Source organism: Falco cherrug, chromosome 5, assembly GCF_023634085.1.
Source record: "Falco cherrug isolate bFalChe1 chromosome 5, bFalChe1.pri, whole genome shotgun sequence".
NCBI lineage: Eukaryota > Metazoa > Chordata > Aves > Falconiformes > Falconidae > Falco > Falco cherrug.
Genome location: NC_073701.1, coordinates 47,010,584 through 47,027,272, shown reverse-complemented (window position 1 = coordinate 47,027,272; position 16,689 = coordinate 47,010,584). Strand labels below are relative to the sequence as shown.

At 37.5% G+C, this 16,689-nt stretch overlaps 1 protein-coding gene across 4 annotated transcripts in view; it reads left to right on the top strand.

The window, feature by feature from the left end:
• Window positions 1-16,689, top strand: part of ANKS1B (ankyrin repeat and sterile alpha motif domain containing 1B) — a 441,494-nt gene that overhangs the window by 69,014 nt on the left and 355,791 nt on the right. For all 4 annotated transcript variants that reach the window (XM_027812345.2, XM_027812343.2, XM_027812342.2 and 1 more), the window contains exons 5-7: window positions 3,641-3,716; window positions 5,644-5,745; window positions 14,430-14,540. In XM_027812345.2, the coding sequence (XP_027668146.2) occupies window positions 3,641-3,716; window positions 5,644-5,745; window positions 14,430-14,540 (289 nt within the window). The remainder of the gene's footprint in view (window positions 1-3,640; window positions 3,717-5,643; window positions 5,746-14,429; window positions 14,541-16,689) is intronic.

Below are 16,689 nucleotides of genomic sequence, written 5' to 3'. Positions count from 1 at the left end.
GTGTGCTTTCAATCTCCATATTCCCAGGCTGATTTTAGTACAGTTTCGTGATGATATTTCCCTTCTTGCTCAGAAAATCACCTATGTAGTGGACAGGTAATTCCACTGTTTATATGGCGTGCCTTTCAAATTCCTCTTTTGAACACACTGTTTGTAATATGTATCTAATTTCTGGGATATGGCATTCAATAGCATTGTCTGATAGCTTGGAGTTTGTAAAGCAGAGACTGCCCCAGAATTCAGGGCGGTGCAGAATGCCTGTAAAGCATTACAGGATCATGTTTGGATATGACAGGAAATATCAGGGTAGAATAGACAAAGTGAGAAAGTATAAAATGAAAAAAATGACTTTTGGCTTTGGATTCCTCTCCCAACGCTATGAATTATGTGTGTAGGTGGCTTAAGTTTCTCAACTCCCTTTATGCGTAGCAGAGCTTTGGTTCATTATTACAGAACTATCTTCTAGCTCTTAATTTGTCTCCAGATAGATTTGTTTGCCTTGGACATCTACAGGAAATTTCCTCTTCTTATGTTAGTTTTCATTCCATTTCTTATGAGATGTATGCTTTCGTCGAAGAAAATATTACTTGCCTTTCCTCCAGTGGGGAATTCTGATCAATAGAAAGGACCGCTGCCAGTTCTGATAATTATCGTATCAGGATCTTTTCCATCCCCAAACTGAGTCTGAGAATAGATCCTCTTCCTTGTCATCAAAGCTGTTGATTCAGCATGCTGGAACATTAATCTTTCTGTCTTAAATCGTGCCACAGCAATGGATTCTGGATGGCTGTTGTCACTAAAGTATGCCTATTTTTTTCCATTGGAAAGGTTCCTTATATTGATATTAATACAAAATGATCTCTACAATTTTAGTTAAGGTGCAGCTGGTTTCTGTATCTGCAGTTCATCCTCAGTAGGACTAAAAGTTAGTGCCGAGGCCTCCTATAACATTTGAACTTCTGTGTATTTCACTGTTGGTGTATACATCACTAATTGTTATCCCTGGCAGAATCACAGAATGGTTGAGGTTGAAAGGGAACTCTGGGGTTCATCTTGTTCAACCCCAATGTCCAACCAGGTCACCTAGACAGGTTACCCAGGACCATGTTCAGTTAAGATTTTTAATATCTCTAGGGATTGAGGCTTTATAACCTTCCTGGGCAATCTGTACCAGAGCTCAGTCACCTGCACAGCAAAAAATATTTCTTTATGTTCAATCAGGACCTCCTGTGTTTCAGATTTTCCCCATTACCTCTTCTGTCACTGGATGCCACTGACCCTGGCTCAGTCTTCTTTATATCCTCCTTTCAGATATTTGTACACATTGATAAGATCCCCTGTGAACCTTCTCTTGTCCAAACTAAACAGTCTCAGCTCTCTCAGCCTTTCCTTACAGGAGAGATGCTTCGGTCTTTTCATCATCTTAATGACTCTCCCCAGTGGCTCCGTATCTGTCTTGTACTGGGGAGCCCAGAACTGGACAGAGTACCCTGGGACACCACCTCACCAGTGGTGAATAGAAGAGAAGGTCACCTCTCTTGACCTGCTGGCAACACTCCTCCTAGTGCAGCCCAGGATACCGTTAGCTTTTTTGCTGCAAGGACACATTGCTGGTACATATTCAAATACAACAGAATATGTTCAACTGTAGTGAGTATGTTCAAATATGAGAGAGACATTCCTCTTCCCTCAAAACAGTGAGTGATCAGCTGTGATTGAGCCCCTATTTTGGTGTTCTTTGGCAGGTTACCATGCCAAACTTCTCCCCAGTGGGGCTTTTGAATTTCATCACCTGTCTTTCTAAAGTCAAATATTTTGGAAGTCAAAGATGTACTTCACATCTGTGCTGACAGGGAGCTGTGTTAACAGTAGCAGGTCCACCCAATAGTCTTGAGATTTATTCACGTCAGTAAGTGAAACAAACCAAAGGAATTGCCATATCCACACAAATACTGAAGAGGATAATAGGTTGTATCAAAGCTTTTTTCAAGACTGCTGATGTCAAGCCTTTTCCAGTAATTAGACCTATAGCTGTCAGGGACTTTTCTGAGAATTGTTTTCATTCCCAGAAATTTCTGAGCTGCACCGTAAGCTCTGCATGTACTTTTGTGGTTGCACTATGTCATTGCAGAGTTATCCAGTGTTAAAGTCAATTGCAGTTACTGGAAAACTCCTGTAGATATTGTTTGAGTAAAGGATTCTGAAGCCATCTCCAAATAAATCCGAATATTTAGTCTTCTTGTTCAGAATAAGTCTGTGAATATTCATCTGCATTGCTTCTGAAAATGGAAAGATTAGAAATGGTTTTGAGATATGTATTTCATATGTATGTTCTCTTACTGATTTCCTTCTCCTCTCCATTATACTGTTAGTATACCTGATGTGCTGGATGTAAATGACATTGAGCATGCTCTACTTTATATGTCCATGTACTAAGTATGAGGAAAGATAAAAAGTGAGTGTTCCTATTATGGACATAACAAAGAGTTTTCAGGCTCAGTTTGTAGGACATATGTACACTTACTGTGTGCTCACATCCCATCTGAGGATCTCTGATCACTTATAAATAGCCTGTCATTGCATCACTGTAACAGTGGTGCATTCTGATACAACTAATAAATAATTACTCACTATTTTATTTCAGAGTGATTTTTTTTTTGCGTATTTTTAAAGTCTTTCCACCATAGCAAGCGCAACAGTGCATTTGGATAAAATGTAAAAAAACCCCAAATTCAAGCAGTAAAATCTTTTAACATTTGCCCACAAATAAAAACCACTCAGAATCTAATTTATTTTCAAAAAAAAACCCAGGGATGAACCAGAGATTCAGTGAGATTTAGCTAGTGCTAATATTATTGTATGGAAAGGCATCCTGTTCAGATTTTTCAGTAACAGCCAGCAGTATAAAGTACTAAGGAAAGTAGCTTGTTAAGAGAGGTAGTTTGGGTTTTGGTACTGTAAATGTTATTTGAGCGAAAGTCCATTCACAAAGAATTTTGTGTCACAGAAATTTTCAAAATCAGGTTCACAGACATCTAAGGTATAATTTAAATGATGTAAACACAGGCATCTAATGCTGTTGGAGGTGCCTTACGGTATCCAAGACAACTGTATGGGGCAGGTATGACGCAGGTCAATTGTGAGCATCAACTGAAGCATCAGCTGCAGGTCAGGTGGGGTATCCTAGGGCATCTCTCACCATGCAACTGAGTCGACCTTCTAGGATGTGATCAAGTTTCAGATTAAAACACCTAAGTGTAGATGTCCACATGTAAACTGGCTGACTGCAGAACAGCTATGTTTCATTGAAGGTATTGCCAAGATTTTCACTGCCTATAATAGGAGTTTAGAAATTTTACACAAATGCAGGGTTGTTAATTGGGAGTTGTGTTACTTCCCTACTATTTTTTTCTTATATAGCTATTAATTTTTACAGTAGAACTGATAGCATTTATATTGTTATCTTGAATAATAATAAAAAAATGATGGTAGTATTTGTTCTTGCCCATTCAGTGGTTTTTTTTGTTTATATGAAATAGAGGGGAAAAATAAATAGTTCTTTTCTAAATGTGTTCTTTTCAAAAGGATTCATTGGTATTTTAATTTGCATTTTAAATGTCACAACATTTTTTTTTTCTAGACAGAAAAAGGGAGTGCACTACATGAAGCAGCTCTATTTGGAAAGGTGGAGGTAGTACGCATTTTGCTTGAAACAGGTAAATCTGATTTACAGGAAACGCTGAACAGATACCAAATAACTGTTACCTTTCTCAGCCTTTGCAAATCTAATCACATGTACCCCTCCTTAAAACAGTGTTCTTTTAGAATAAGAAATTACTATACACAGAGAAGAAAAGGAATGTTTTTACTAAGACTCAGAAATTCCATATATGACACAGTATATGTCACGGTATTCTCAGGATTAATGTATTCTGAGAAAAAAATGGCTACATAAAATTTTGTTATTTGCTCTGGAAGACAGCCAAGAATATTCTTTGATCTAGAGGCCGGAAGACTCATGTTCATATTTATTTCCTTCACTTAGCTATTCCTAACAAACACATCATCCTGCTTCCTCCTTTATTTCCTGGATAAACTTTGAGTGCCCGTGAAGAGATGGGAAGGCACTGTATCTGCAGGAATTGTATTTTCCCTGAAAGGACAGGAGAACAGGTATATACAGTCCCAACAAACCCATCTAGTACTTGAGTTTCAGAATTGTTGCAGGTGAATTACTTACCTAAACAATGGTATTCTCAGATAAATGAGAAGACCAATGAAAATGAAAATCTCTAGAAATTACCTCTCTGATTTCTAGGGATTTACACTAAGGGATCATATTGATCTTTTTTATCAGTGCTTGTGGGGTTATATATTGCAAAAGAAGGTATGTCCTACTCACAGCTCCTCATTTGAATCTTAGCTAGTGCATACCTGATCTGAAATCTGTTTTCAGAAGAAAAAGTCCTTCCAAGATGCTCTCCTGTTTGAATGAACAAGGACATAGAAAGGGATCTTCACCTGCCCTCAAAAAGGCAGGGCCTTCTTATGCTAGTTCACCTAAAAGAGGAAGGTCTGGAGAACATCACACAAACATAGGAAGCCCTTAGACCCAGCTAAAGAGTACCTCTTCTAGATTAGTACACGTTATAGCCTCTGACAGAGTACAGTTGTACAAGACAGTGGAGGAGAATCTTCACTGTGAACTCCAGCCCCAAATGCTCTGCACTTCAGCAACACTCACAGCTTTCTGCCTTTTTTATCTAACAATCCCTTTTTATCTAGTTCTGCTTCAAAAAAGACTCAAAAGATGTTATAAGTAGCTACTGCAAAGGAAGGGATGTAAGTTTTGGTGTGTCTGGCCTCTGAAAATCATCTGCCACTGCTAATTAGCCCAGCAATATTTTGGCTTTATTGTTAGTGAGAAAACAGATAACTCTTTCACAAGACAAATACCAAAGTAGCCCCTACAAGGCAAAGGTGGAGAGTCATGCAGGATCATGTCCAACAGGTTCTCTGAGACCTGTAAAGGATTATCCTCAAACTTATTTATACTTACGTTCACAGTCTGAACAGTCTGTGAGAAAATGCTCTGGCTGTTCACAGAGCCCTTGTACTACATATGGGCATTCCAGTCTACTCAGATCATGAATTTTGAACATGTCACGATGAAATACAAAACTTTTAAGGTTAATAACTTTTTCAGTATTGCTTCCAAAACACATACTGGTACTATAGACTAGAAAGTCCCCAATGAATCAGAGCAGTTTGGGGAGGATTAGAATCCAGGAATGTAGGAAAAACATGTAGAGAATTTCTTCATTTTATAAAATATTATTTTCAGGATGGATGTTTCTTAGGAACAGCCTGTTAAAATAATCCCAAGTTTCATTTAAGAAGCTTACTTTATATCCCTATGGGTTACAGAAACATAAACCCAATCCATGTCAGCATGTGAATTTTAGGCTACTCAGGCTTTGAACAGAAATGGATGCTGTACTTCAACTATAACACAGCTGTTAATCTGCTACATTTGTAAAACTGCTTGCATTCAATTTGCCAGTTAATTGCATCTAATATGCCACATTTATAATCCAAAGCACTTGGGGTTAAAATTCCACCACAGATCATTTTCTTTTTCAGGAATTGATACCAACATAAAGGACAGTTTGGGTAGAACAGTTTTAGATATTCTTAAAGAACATCCATCTCAGCAGTCACTCCAAATTGCAGCTCTACTTCAAGGTAAGTCATATTCAGTTATACATTTGTTAGAGACAAATCAGAATAGCATGGAGGAACATTAAGGTATATAGTAATTCCTACTCTTTAAATATTTCATTATAGAGATTTTGAATTAAAATGACAGAATTCTTGCTTGCTAGATACAGAAAAATAAGTGGTTGAATATCTGAATTTCACAGTAAACCCTTTCTTTTTTGCGGACATTAGACATTAGCATGGCATATCACTTACAGTTCTTTGTACATTCTTCATTACAAAGTAACATTGTAATATTTCACTGCAGTTCCATTAAATTGTGATGTTAAACTACATTTGAAATGCTTGATTTGTTCATAAATAAAAACTATGAGTGAGATGGTGACAAATTTTCAAAACATTTTATTACATTTTTCTAATTTTCCTTAAATTACAAAAAAAACCCCCAAAACCAAAACAAAAACAAAAAACAAACCAGGCTGTAGCTCTTGTCATTATAGCAGAAATAATATAATTTTGTTGTACATACATTTATTCTCATTCCTCATCTTACTTTCATGGTGTAAAACTGATGGAAGTTCATTGTTTACCTCCAGTTTTTACTCTAGAAGACGGTGGTAAAGTGATGAAACATGAGCTAGTACATAACTCAGTGTTAAAATCATTCCTTCTCTGGAATTTGTTCCCTGCATTTGCAGATTAGTCTTTCATTAACTGTGTTTGACAGAGGAATTCCCTGCAGGTATCATTGCTACATCTCCACCTGTATTGATTATTCCCATCTTTAAATAAGCCATTTTAATCAGTTTAGTGTTGGTTCTACATATGAACAAGCTGATGCTTCAGTCTCTCACATGATTGTATTTCATAATAACATTTCCTAGAGAAAATGAGGTCACGTGGCCACACTTTGTCCCTCCAGTTTTAGTTTTTGAGTAGCTTCCAAACTTCCAAACAGCTCCAGTAAGGTTTTTCAGTGACATGATAGAGCAAAGATACAAAGCTTCTATAAGTATAATGAAAGTTTTGCAGGTTAGAGGAGAGGTATTCTTTTAAGGAGCTGATTCATATTATTGCTGAACTGAATTAACAGCTTGCCTTGAGGTCTTCCTCTCTCCCTCCTTCCTATTTCCTTTTTCCCTTTGCGCCATTCCCACACTTCCTCCTCCCCGACTTCCAGCTACATGGTTCACTTCCATATTCCGAGCTTACAGGAGATTGCAAAGTGATCTGATTCAGTTAATGAACCAGTAATATATAAATTATCTAATTTATGATAGTACTTTTATTTAATAGTATGTAACAGTAATAAAAAATAGGATTATAATTACATAAGTACACATTTGTTTTAATGAACTTGCCTCGTGTTTCAGGTCCCAGAGTTAGTTCTGTCCCAGGTAACTGGCAGAAATGTACATGCATCAAAAATTGCGGAGGAAGATATGGGTGAGGGAAGCAGAGCTTCCCCCTGTCAGCAGAAGGGAGTTCCTAATTTGACTCAGACTGTAGGGTGAAACATCAGCCTTTGTGTCCTCACTGAGCTGCAGTGTAAACATACCACTTTGTAGAGGAAAAGAGGGTTCAAATCATACTGAAACTTTTTCAGTGGCAGGAAAAGGGTCAGTCAGAGCTTCCACTTTCTCAGGTATCCAAATCAGTCATCCTTCAGATAATAGTCTCAGATTCATTATAATGTCCCATCACCAACTAAACTAATTTTCATTTTAGTATCTCTGTATTCCATTTTTTCCTTAGTGTGAGAACCTTGCAGTCTTATCCCCATTGATGATCAAAGTTTCTTCAAAGTACCCTTGCTCTATGAAAAATAGAGCACCCAAACCCCTCTCAAGGGTTTGTCATGTTAACGTACCTGTTCTTAGTTTTTACCACAAAAAAGAAACATATACATTTCAAGGCTTTTTGGTGTTTTGACACACAATCTTTTTCATGTGTACCTTGAAAATATAAAGATGACTGCTTAGGAGTTTCAGCTCATATTAGTATGATGAAACTGTGCTTGTAACAAGCAGCTCTTTCTTTGTGCTCTGTCTGCCTTATAGTCAGATGTGATGTGCAAGGATGAAAAACATTTACAAAGATGCCATTCTGAGTCCTAAGACAACCTGAGGAACCCCTTCAGAACTCCCTTGTGTAACCCACTGAGATTCTCTTTCATCAACAAAGGATTCAGTGAAGGTTTAACCATCAAAGATAAAGTTTGAACTCTGAGCTGAAGTTGAAAAATAAAATCAGGAGTGGCAAGATTCAGTACTAGCACTGCTGGTGATGCAGTAGACCTAGCCTCCTCTAAAAAGCCAGCTGAGTGTACTCTTTGCTAAAGTGTAGGCATTTATCCTGTTGTAGCTGAAAAATCACTGAAGCACTGAGATTTTGGGAAAGCTGAATGTACTGTAATTGAGTTCAACTTCAGTGGGTAACGAATTCCATGCAAAGAAAGGGCAATTACTGAGAGTGTTAGTGGCTTCTGAATACATTCCTGTTTAAGTTCCTGTCTTCAGATGATTATCTCAAGAAGCTTACATGTCTCATTCATGTAGGCTTTAAGGAAAAAGAAATTAAATTAATGATGTCAGACAATTGCCAACCAGATTTTGTAAGTTTCTTCCTAATTTTTTTTCTTTATGCAGACACAATGGCATTGAATTGATCCTTTCATGTTGTTGCCAGGATAGAGTAAGAATTTATCACCTAGCATTCTCATTAATTTTTACCGTTTCCCCCTTGCATTGTTTTGAGTGTTACTGTACAGTTTATAGTATTAACATACTACAATCTTTGTCCCTGCCACAAGACATCAGTTTTAAAAATTTAAAACAAAGGCTAAAAAATGCATACAAATAGACTGGAAGAAATGGAGAAGGAAACAACGTGACTGGTATTACTGGTGGGCCTGATAGGTAGTGTTCTGCCTTAATTGCAGAGGGGTAACAGAGTTGTAAGAAAAGTTTTGAAAGAAAACCAGTTGAGTTTGAGGTTATTCATGAGAAACTTCGTTTCAGGAGAAGAGAGTAATTTATGTCTTTAGAAGCAGTTCATGGAGGCAGTAATACTAAATCTATTCAGCTGATACTAAGACCTACAGGACTGGCAGCCTCCTGCAGTTGAGGCCTCCAGAATTTAAGGATTGTGAATAGAAGTTTATATTGCTGTTCTCCCTTTTTCTAAGAATATTTATAAAACTACTTTTTACAGATTATAGGTTAAAAAGAAACAAAACATTTTGCCAGTCAGGTTTCAGAAGTGATTTTTGTAATCTTTACTTTACATCTTTTCTCACTATCCTGAGAAAACAGTAATTGAAATGACTGCAAAAAATTTTTTTGTGTGTGTTTGCAAAGTCTGCTATCTTTTTGGAGATTTTGGTGTATTATCTTGTAGAGGAACGAAGGCAGTGGTTTGATCAGCATTGATAACATGCAGCTGTGGCCTTGCCTGGAAGGCAGCAGGTTGATTGGCATGGATGATGTGCAGCTGTAGCTCGTTCCTGCTAAGTAGTTAAATAGCCCTGAGGATGGTGGGAGAGGGGGTTGGATGGAGGAGGAGTGGTGTGGTCTGAATTCTGGAGGAAGGAGATACAACACAGGCAGTAGAATCTGACTGATGGTAAAAGCCTTGTTGTAGCCTACTGGTTTGTTTATGCTGCAGTGTTATCTGATAGAAGGAAAATAAATAACAAAGTCACTTTAAAGAGCAATGTGAAAAAGGCTAAGCTATACACCACCTGACTTTTTTTACTGCCTGTTGATAATAGATGGAGTTATTAGAAATGACAGTTCAATTTTGAATTCTTTGTCTTTTACACCAAAAAAAAAAAAAGGCCCATCATTTTCTGTGTCTTGCTCAGGTCTGAGTTGCACTGAACTCAACTAAAAATACTTATTACCTTTTAGATTCTTTATGTGGTAATGAGGAAGCAGCTGCTTAGGTATTATGTACTCAAAGAGCGGAGAATTAAGAGTGCTGTGCCAAGTAAGGCCAGCGTACTGAATGCATTTCATGGGTGCAGTGAAACAACAGCATTCAGTGCTGAAGCAGTTAACAGTATTGGCACTTAGGGCTTTATAATTAGACATTGAAGATAAAAGGGATGTTGCCAAGGCTAGTAGGCCTAAAATTAAACCAAACAGCTGTGTTTTAGTTTTAGCACATGTGAACATGACGCAGGTGCATGCTTATACCAACTCTTTCCCCACAGCCCACTATGCTCTCTATTAGAATCTTGCTCTTTTGCTATTTCTGGAAGCAGAATTTTTGTTACTATGAAAAAAAGATATAGTAGATAAACAGATGAAAAATGACACAAACCCTGGGAAGGCACAATAAGCTCTGCTGCATAGACAGTATGGAGGGAGATGTAATGGAAAGCTGCTTCCTTTCTCTTCTGCTGAAGCTGCTTAAGAACCTAACATTGTAGAAGTTACCATAATATTCATAAATGGAAAATGCATAAGCAGCTGCAAAACTAGGGCTCCTTTCTTCTCTCCTCTGCTTAAATAGCTTTGGTGTCATTAGCACTGGCTTTTGTGTATTCTCACTCTCTCTTTCTCTTCCTTGCTTTCCGTGGACAAGTAGATCTTCCATTCCCTTGAGTGCAGGAGGCAAGCCTCACTGGAGGGACAGAATAGGTGTCCAGTCAAGGATTTAATTACAGCTGTGTGGGATGAAAAGGACTGGGATCTCATTCCCCTTTTGTTGTTGGATTTTTCCCCAGAGACTTCTCCACTCCTTTTATAGGCTATTGTGCAAAAGCTATGTTTATGAATTAATTTAACTGCTGTTTCGGGGACTGAAAATTTAGCTGTGCCCTTACCCATCTCAGGATCATACCAGTACTTGAGAGCTTGCTGCTGTTTATTTTCCCTGAACACATGCACAAAAGTCTCCTTATGTGCCTATAACTTAAAGATCTACTGATTTTAGGTTTCTCTGGAATTAAGTTAAACTTGAGTCATTCAAAATTGTCTTCTGAAATTTAGGAGCCTGAAGTCAGCCCAGCCTCCACCTCTGCTCGTCTGTCACCTTAGTACATCTGATGGTAGCAGTTACCAGTTACAACAGTTACAGCTGCTGCCTGTAAAGAGAGGAGGAATTGGGTCATGAAGCCTCAGGTGGGGTCCTACTCAGGGGAGCAAGTGAGCTGTTTTGGGAGGAGCTTTTAGAGAGCTCAAGGGCCAGGGCAGGACTCGGTGAAGCTGCAGGATTCTCAGGTAGGTTCTGGGAGAGCCCTGGGGAGGGTGCTCTGAAGATGGCTGCCCTTTAGGAAGACAGAGTGAGGGAGGAGTCAGGATCCCCCTGAAGGAATATCGGCTGTGGAGAGGAGTGGTTTCTAAACTAGTTTTATTCCTCCAATCTAGTTACTTGGAGAGTTTCCTGTTTGAAAAGGTGAGTGTTCTGATTTTTATTCTAATCAGATTTAGCTTCTTTAGAGTTTGAAAATCCTTTTTGTCTCTTTAGGGGAAATTATTCTAGGGAGAAGCTTTATGTGAAGCTACCCCATGGCATGGCTGAAGTAGGCCCTAAAAACAGAAGGGATAGGAGTTCATACTTCATTTAAAAGTAACAAAAAAAGCTGTGTTTTTTTTTCTTTTCCATTAAAAGGAAACGTAAAAATTTCTCTGAGGCTAATGTAGCCATTACTCTAAAAGCCAAAGCTTATACATGAAGCAAAAATCTTGACCCTGTCACCTCACTGAGGAATTAAAACCTAGAGGAGCTGAAGATAAAGCAAGCTGTGCTCCAAAGCCTGAAGCTTTACGGCCCCTGGAAATTCAGCAGCAGCTCCAGCTGAGCTGGGCTGTGTTCTCTTCATGGCTGACCTTCTTGGTTCTGGCTGCTCTGTGGAGAGGCAGCTGAGCTTTCCTATGTGTGTGTTAATGCTTTCCCTTCGGCTTGGCTTTGGCCTAAATGATATTACAGAAACTGAGAAAGCTGGAGTTCTAGGTGTTTGAACTTGGCAGTGATCCTTTCTTAGGTTTATATTCCCCACTGCTCTTATTTCCACTGCTGTGTGACCGCTTTTATGCTATTACTTCTTGTGCACGTGGCCCTATTTAGATTGAGTGGGGCTGTTAAAATAAGATAACCATACGAAAGACTGCTACTAAGCAGGCAAAGTTTTTGAGATTCTTAGTATTAATCCTCACTAAACTGTAATCTGCCATTCAAGTCAAAAGAAGTGAAATACTGCATTCTTCCCAAAGCAACATGGTGAGGAACCATCTCTGAAGTGTGTATTAACATCTGGTTCCTTCACCCCTTACATACTAGTCATTCGAAACATGGAACGTGATGGCAGTAAGGTGGTGAAAGAAGGGTTATGAAACTGACAGATTGTGTCCGAAACAGCCTTTACTCTCCCCTGTCATGACAGGCTTTTCTCAAAACTCTGTGAGACCACAGCTGGGGGAACTGTTGTGGTCATTAAGTGGTATAATTGACCAAGCTTGGCTTTGTTCTGAATAATCTTAATTTTTTTGAGGAAAGTGATAGAATTCACAGCAGTCTCTCAAGTACACTGTACTCCGAGCAGTTGATGGTAACATTATAATCTTTTTCAGTAACTAGGCAGGCTTTGAAGATTAATTTCTTGCCAGCTGCAGGTGAATAGAATTTGGTTGCTGGTGAAAGCATCCACTGCTTATGTGTACTTTGTCTTTGGCCCTTGACACAGATCACCTGTTTGGTGTTTATTTCTTTGGTAATATTGTGGGTAAGTATACATCTGCCTGGACTATAACCCTCTCGCAGCTGAGTCCATGTCTTTATTCATCTCATACATATCTGGTAGAATTTTCAATAGTATAAAAGCAGGTTAGGAGTAGAAGTCCCACAGAAGTCCAAAATTTTAAGGGTTGCAGTCTTACAGGGTTGGCACACTGCTGGCCTGTTCTAAACCTCTAAACACTAGCCTGTACTGGAACTTTTGTAGAATTTTTAAAGTAAGTATTTATGAGACTTACATGGAACCTGGGATTCCCTCAGAACTAGCCTTCAGTAGGTAAGTGCATTGGTCTGAAAGTGGGGCCTGGCAGAGAATAAAAGTAGAGTACTACTCTAAAACTACAGCCTTCTATGAATATTGGACAGCAAGGCCAAAGTCCTCCACAGTCTCCCCTGCAGTTCCTTTCCTAATAATACCTGTATTGAATCAATAACTTTAACACTCCTACGTGGAACTCTATTTTGGGTTTGCTTTTGGACAGTTGCACAATTATCAAGCAAATATTTTCAGGCATGAATTCAATTTTCTCTTTTATTTTTCTTCGGATCTAGCTTCTTTTATTTCTCCTCCATCTTGCACATTAACTTGACAAATAATATAGCTGACAGAGCTGGAAAACATTGCAGGGCCTTTTGTCATGCTGATGATTTTCTCATGGTCTCTTACAGATAATCTTTGCTTCTTTGCTTTCAGCACTACACAAAAAAATAAAGTACCCATTTTCATATGAAGAAAAGTATGACAGATTATCCAGGGGACCATTGCCAGCCATCGAACTTAATATATGTCTTTTTCAAATCAAATGTTCTTTTAAAAAAACCTGTAACAACCTGCAAGCATTCTGAAACTGTATTTTGCTATTTCCAGGTTCATGTTCTTGGATGTCTATTGTATCGGAGATTGTATTTGGGTTTTGGGATTTGTTATGTAATAGGAATAACAGCAGGCTGAACAAGTGTGTTGTGGACTGTAGAAATTAAAGTGGGGAGATTTCACTTCCCAGAAACTCTTTAGTCCTTTAGTATGATATTAATGAAAGCAGTTACTGTAGTTTGCTTTTGTGTGTGTTGCAACATGTATTGTACTGTTGTGGTTAACTACCTGGTACCAAAAAGAACTTGTTTAAGCAGCTTCGGAAAAATCAAGAAAGTGCAGATGCAGAATAACTGACTGAACTAAGAACCAGTCACTCTGCTGGAAAAAAAGTGCCGCTATTGCATAAATTAATCTATAATGTATTATTTACTATTTGTCCTACAATAACCTTCCCTGAGGTTTTGGTGTTCCATTGCACTAGGCTGTGTACAAAATCACACGAAAAGAATTTATATATTTATACAAAAATAATAGTAATGGCATTGAAATTTAGCATATTCATCATTCCACGCTTTTCTGTTCTTATACGTATCATCATGAAGGTTTGATAAGGGAAGTTTTAAGGAGGAAAAGCACACAAATTTTAGACTACTGCTTTTTAGAGTGCTAGTTTTAACTAATTTTTTGGATTGCGTTCTTTTTTTCTCATGTAATGTCTCTGTGCTGCAAGCAGAATATTTGTTTTTCTTAACAGTATCAACGTATCTACTTTTTGAACTTCCTGAATATCTTGACTAAAAACTCTTCACAGATTTTGAACAAAAGAAGACTTTTTCATCAGTAATAATATAATAGAACAGTTACATACATATTTCAAGGAGACAGGAAAAATACAGGGATAGTTGCAACTCGTTATTCCTACAATGAGACTTCTGCAACAGTTTCAGCAGATGAAAGAACTGGCCATTATAGTATTTTATAATACTTTCAATGAATGATTGCCTTGCAGCAGTGTTTATGAATAACTACAAGGTTGTACTATGAAAAATTGGAAAGGCTTTAATGAGAAATGAAGTAGCTAATATGCTTTTGGTTGGAATAAACACCCTTGATTCAGCAGTTTAAGCGTATGTGTATCTTTAAATTGCAGAATATATGGAAACAGGAAATGCAAGTATTTCAGAGGAACGGCCACTGGAATGCACAGAACATCAGTCTTGCGTTTTGTCCCCAGAAGTTCCGCCGTCTCCAAAGGCTAAAAGTAAATACGTGTACTCTGTGGATACAGAAGCTGTACTGAACTTCTCTTTAGTACTAGAATTATATTGCTAAGACATTCATACAAACATACAAAATGAAAAAGAGATTAAGAAAGTTATTGATATTAGAGAAGGTTTTTTTCCACCATGAGTTACCTATCTTGACTACATACACGGTAATCCGTCATAGGAAAACAAACAACTGTATTCTCAGAAAGGTCAAGTCACTGAGGGATTAAAATACATTACATAAATTTAAAAGATTTAAGTTTAAATAGTCTGACCTTATACATTTAATGATCAACAAAAACAGAAGGATACTAGTTACGCTGAAATACTCAGCAGGCATTGTTCCCATTCAAGTTAAAGATTTAATCTACTTTTTCTTTCCCAGCAAGTACCTCTTCCAATTTTGTTACATTTGGATGCCTCTTTCAAAGATCATGTGTGTACTGCTCTTCCATTCATTTTCTAACGTATCTTCCATAAACCATGACTATCACTGTTATGTGCACGTGCTTTCATATAACGTTCTGATTCACTCTTCATGCACCACAGCCACTTAAATTGGGCGTTATCCGGCTCTTTCATGAAAACAATCCTTCTGTAGAACCAAACCTAACTTCTGTAATCATCCAATGTAAATGTAATTGGCTGCTGGCAAATAAGTAAGCCTCTCTTCTTTGTTGTGTTGGAATTTTTTTGTTGGTTTTTGGGAATTTTTTTTTAAATACTTTAACAGAGAGAGTTTTCATTCATGAGAGAACTAAGCTTACTGCTGCAGGCCATATTATGATCTTCATCATAGTAAACAAATAGTGATAGTAAATGAATGCGTTAGTTCCATTCCTGTTCCCCATTGGGGTATTTAACAGACATACAACGTAGGAAGATAAATAGCTCCTCTGAGATTAGTAGAATCATGAAGTCAACTACTGTATGCAATGAAAATGTCTGTCCTGAAATTGAGTAGTAAATATTTTTCAAATAGTTTTTACTACTTAATGATAAGTTCATGGTCTCATATTCCTTCTTTCCATTTTCAAGGTGTAAATACTGTAAAACATGTTAGCTGGTTTTTGCTTGTCTATTGTGTGATCTGATTGTAAAGGAAAGAAATTTTACTTGATTGTGTTTCCTATCCATCTGTCTGCCATTCTCTGACAATCGAATTTCAAATAATTTAAACCAAACTTGGAAGAGGGAGAGCAGTATCAGTTACCTTTCCTGAAAATAGGTAACTAGATAGAAGACAGAGACCTTAATTAGTACCTGCGCTGAAAGAAATAGGCAAAATGTTGTCTTTTATGTACTCCTGGTAGGAATCAGCCAGCCAGTTAGTGTACACTTACTCACAGGTCAGCCAGCACCCTCGCAGTTCCAGTTTTGTCACACAGAATTCTTTCCTGCCTGGTAAGAAATATTGCAGGCCATACATGGGAGAACATGGGACTGGGGACATGAACATAATTCTGTAGGAAATAGTAGTCCTCTTTCTTTTTAGAGCACTTTATCATGACTTTAGAATAGTTCTTAGTATTTAGGTATTTTGCTTACAATTTTTATTTATTTTAGTATTAATCTGGAATAATTAATTTTTTTTAAATTAAAAAGCATAATATAAATACAGTTTATTATATCTTTAATTTACAGGTTTTGTGTGAAGTTAACATTAAGAGTAACAAGAGTGTTGAATGCAAAATTTCTTTTACTTAGATATGAAAAGGCAATTAGATAGTTTTAATTAACAACTTCTGTGCTTGGCTCTGAAAATTTCAATCATAACTGGCCATACTTGTAGCTTAAAAATACTTCAGAATATTTATGTTTAACTAGCATGACAAACAGTGACTGTGAAGAAAAATGACCCAAAAAGACCTCTAGACCAAGCAGATACAATCTTATCTGGAAGTTCTTAAGTTATATAGGAATGTACGTATGTGTGTTGCATGTGTGCTGAGCTTAATTTGTTCAACTCTTTTTTTTTTTTTTTTTTTTCCCCCCGTTTTCAGCATTTTGTTTGCAAAGATGGAGTAGAATGGGTTTATCTCTGTATTTTACCAAGTCTAAGAACTGTAGTTTCCAACAACATGAGTCCTGTAAACCTAGTCAAGAGAAGGGTTTTCTTATTTGCACCTGGAAAAATTTGTC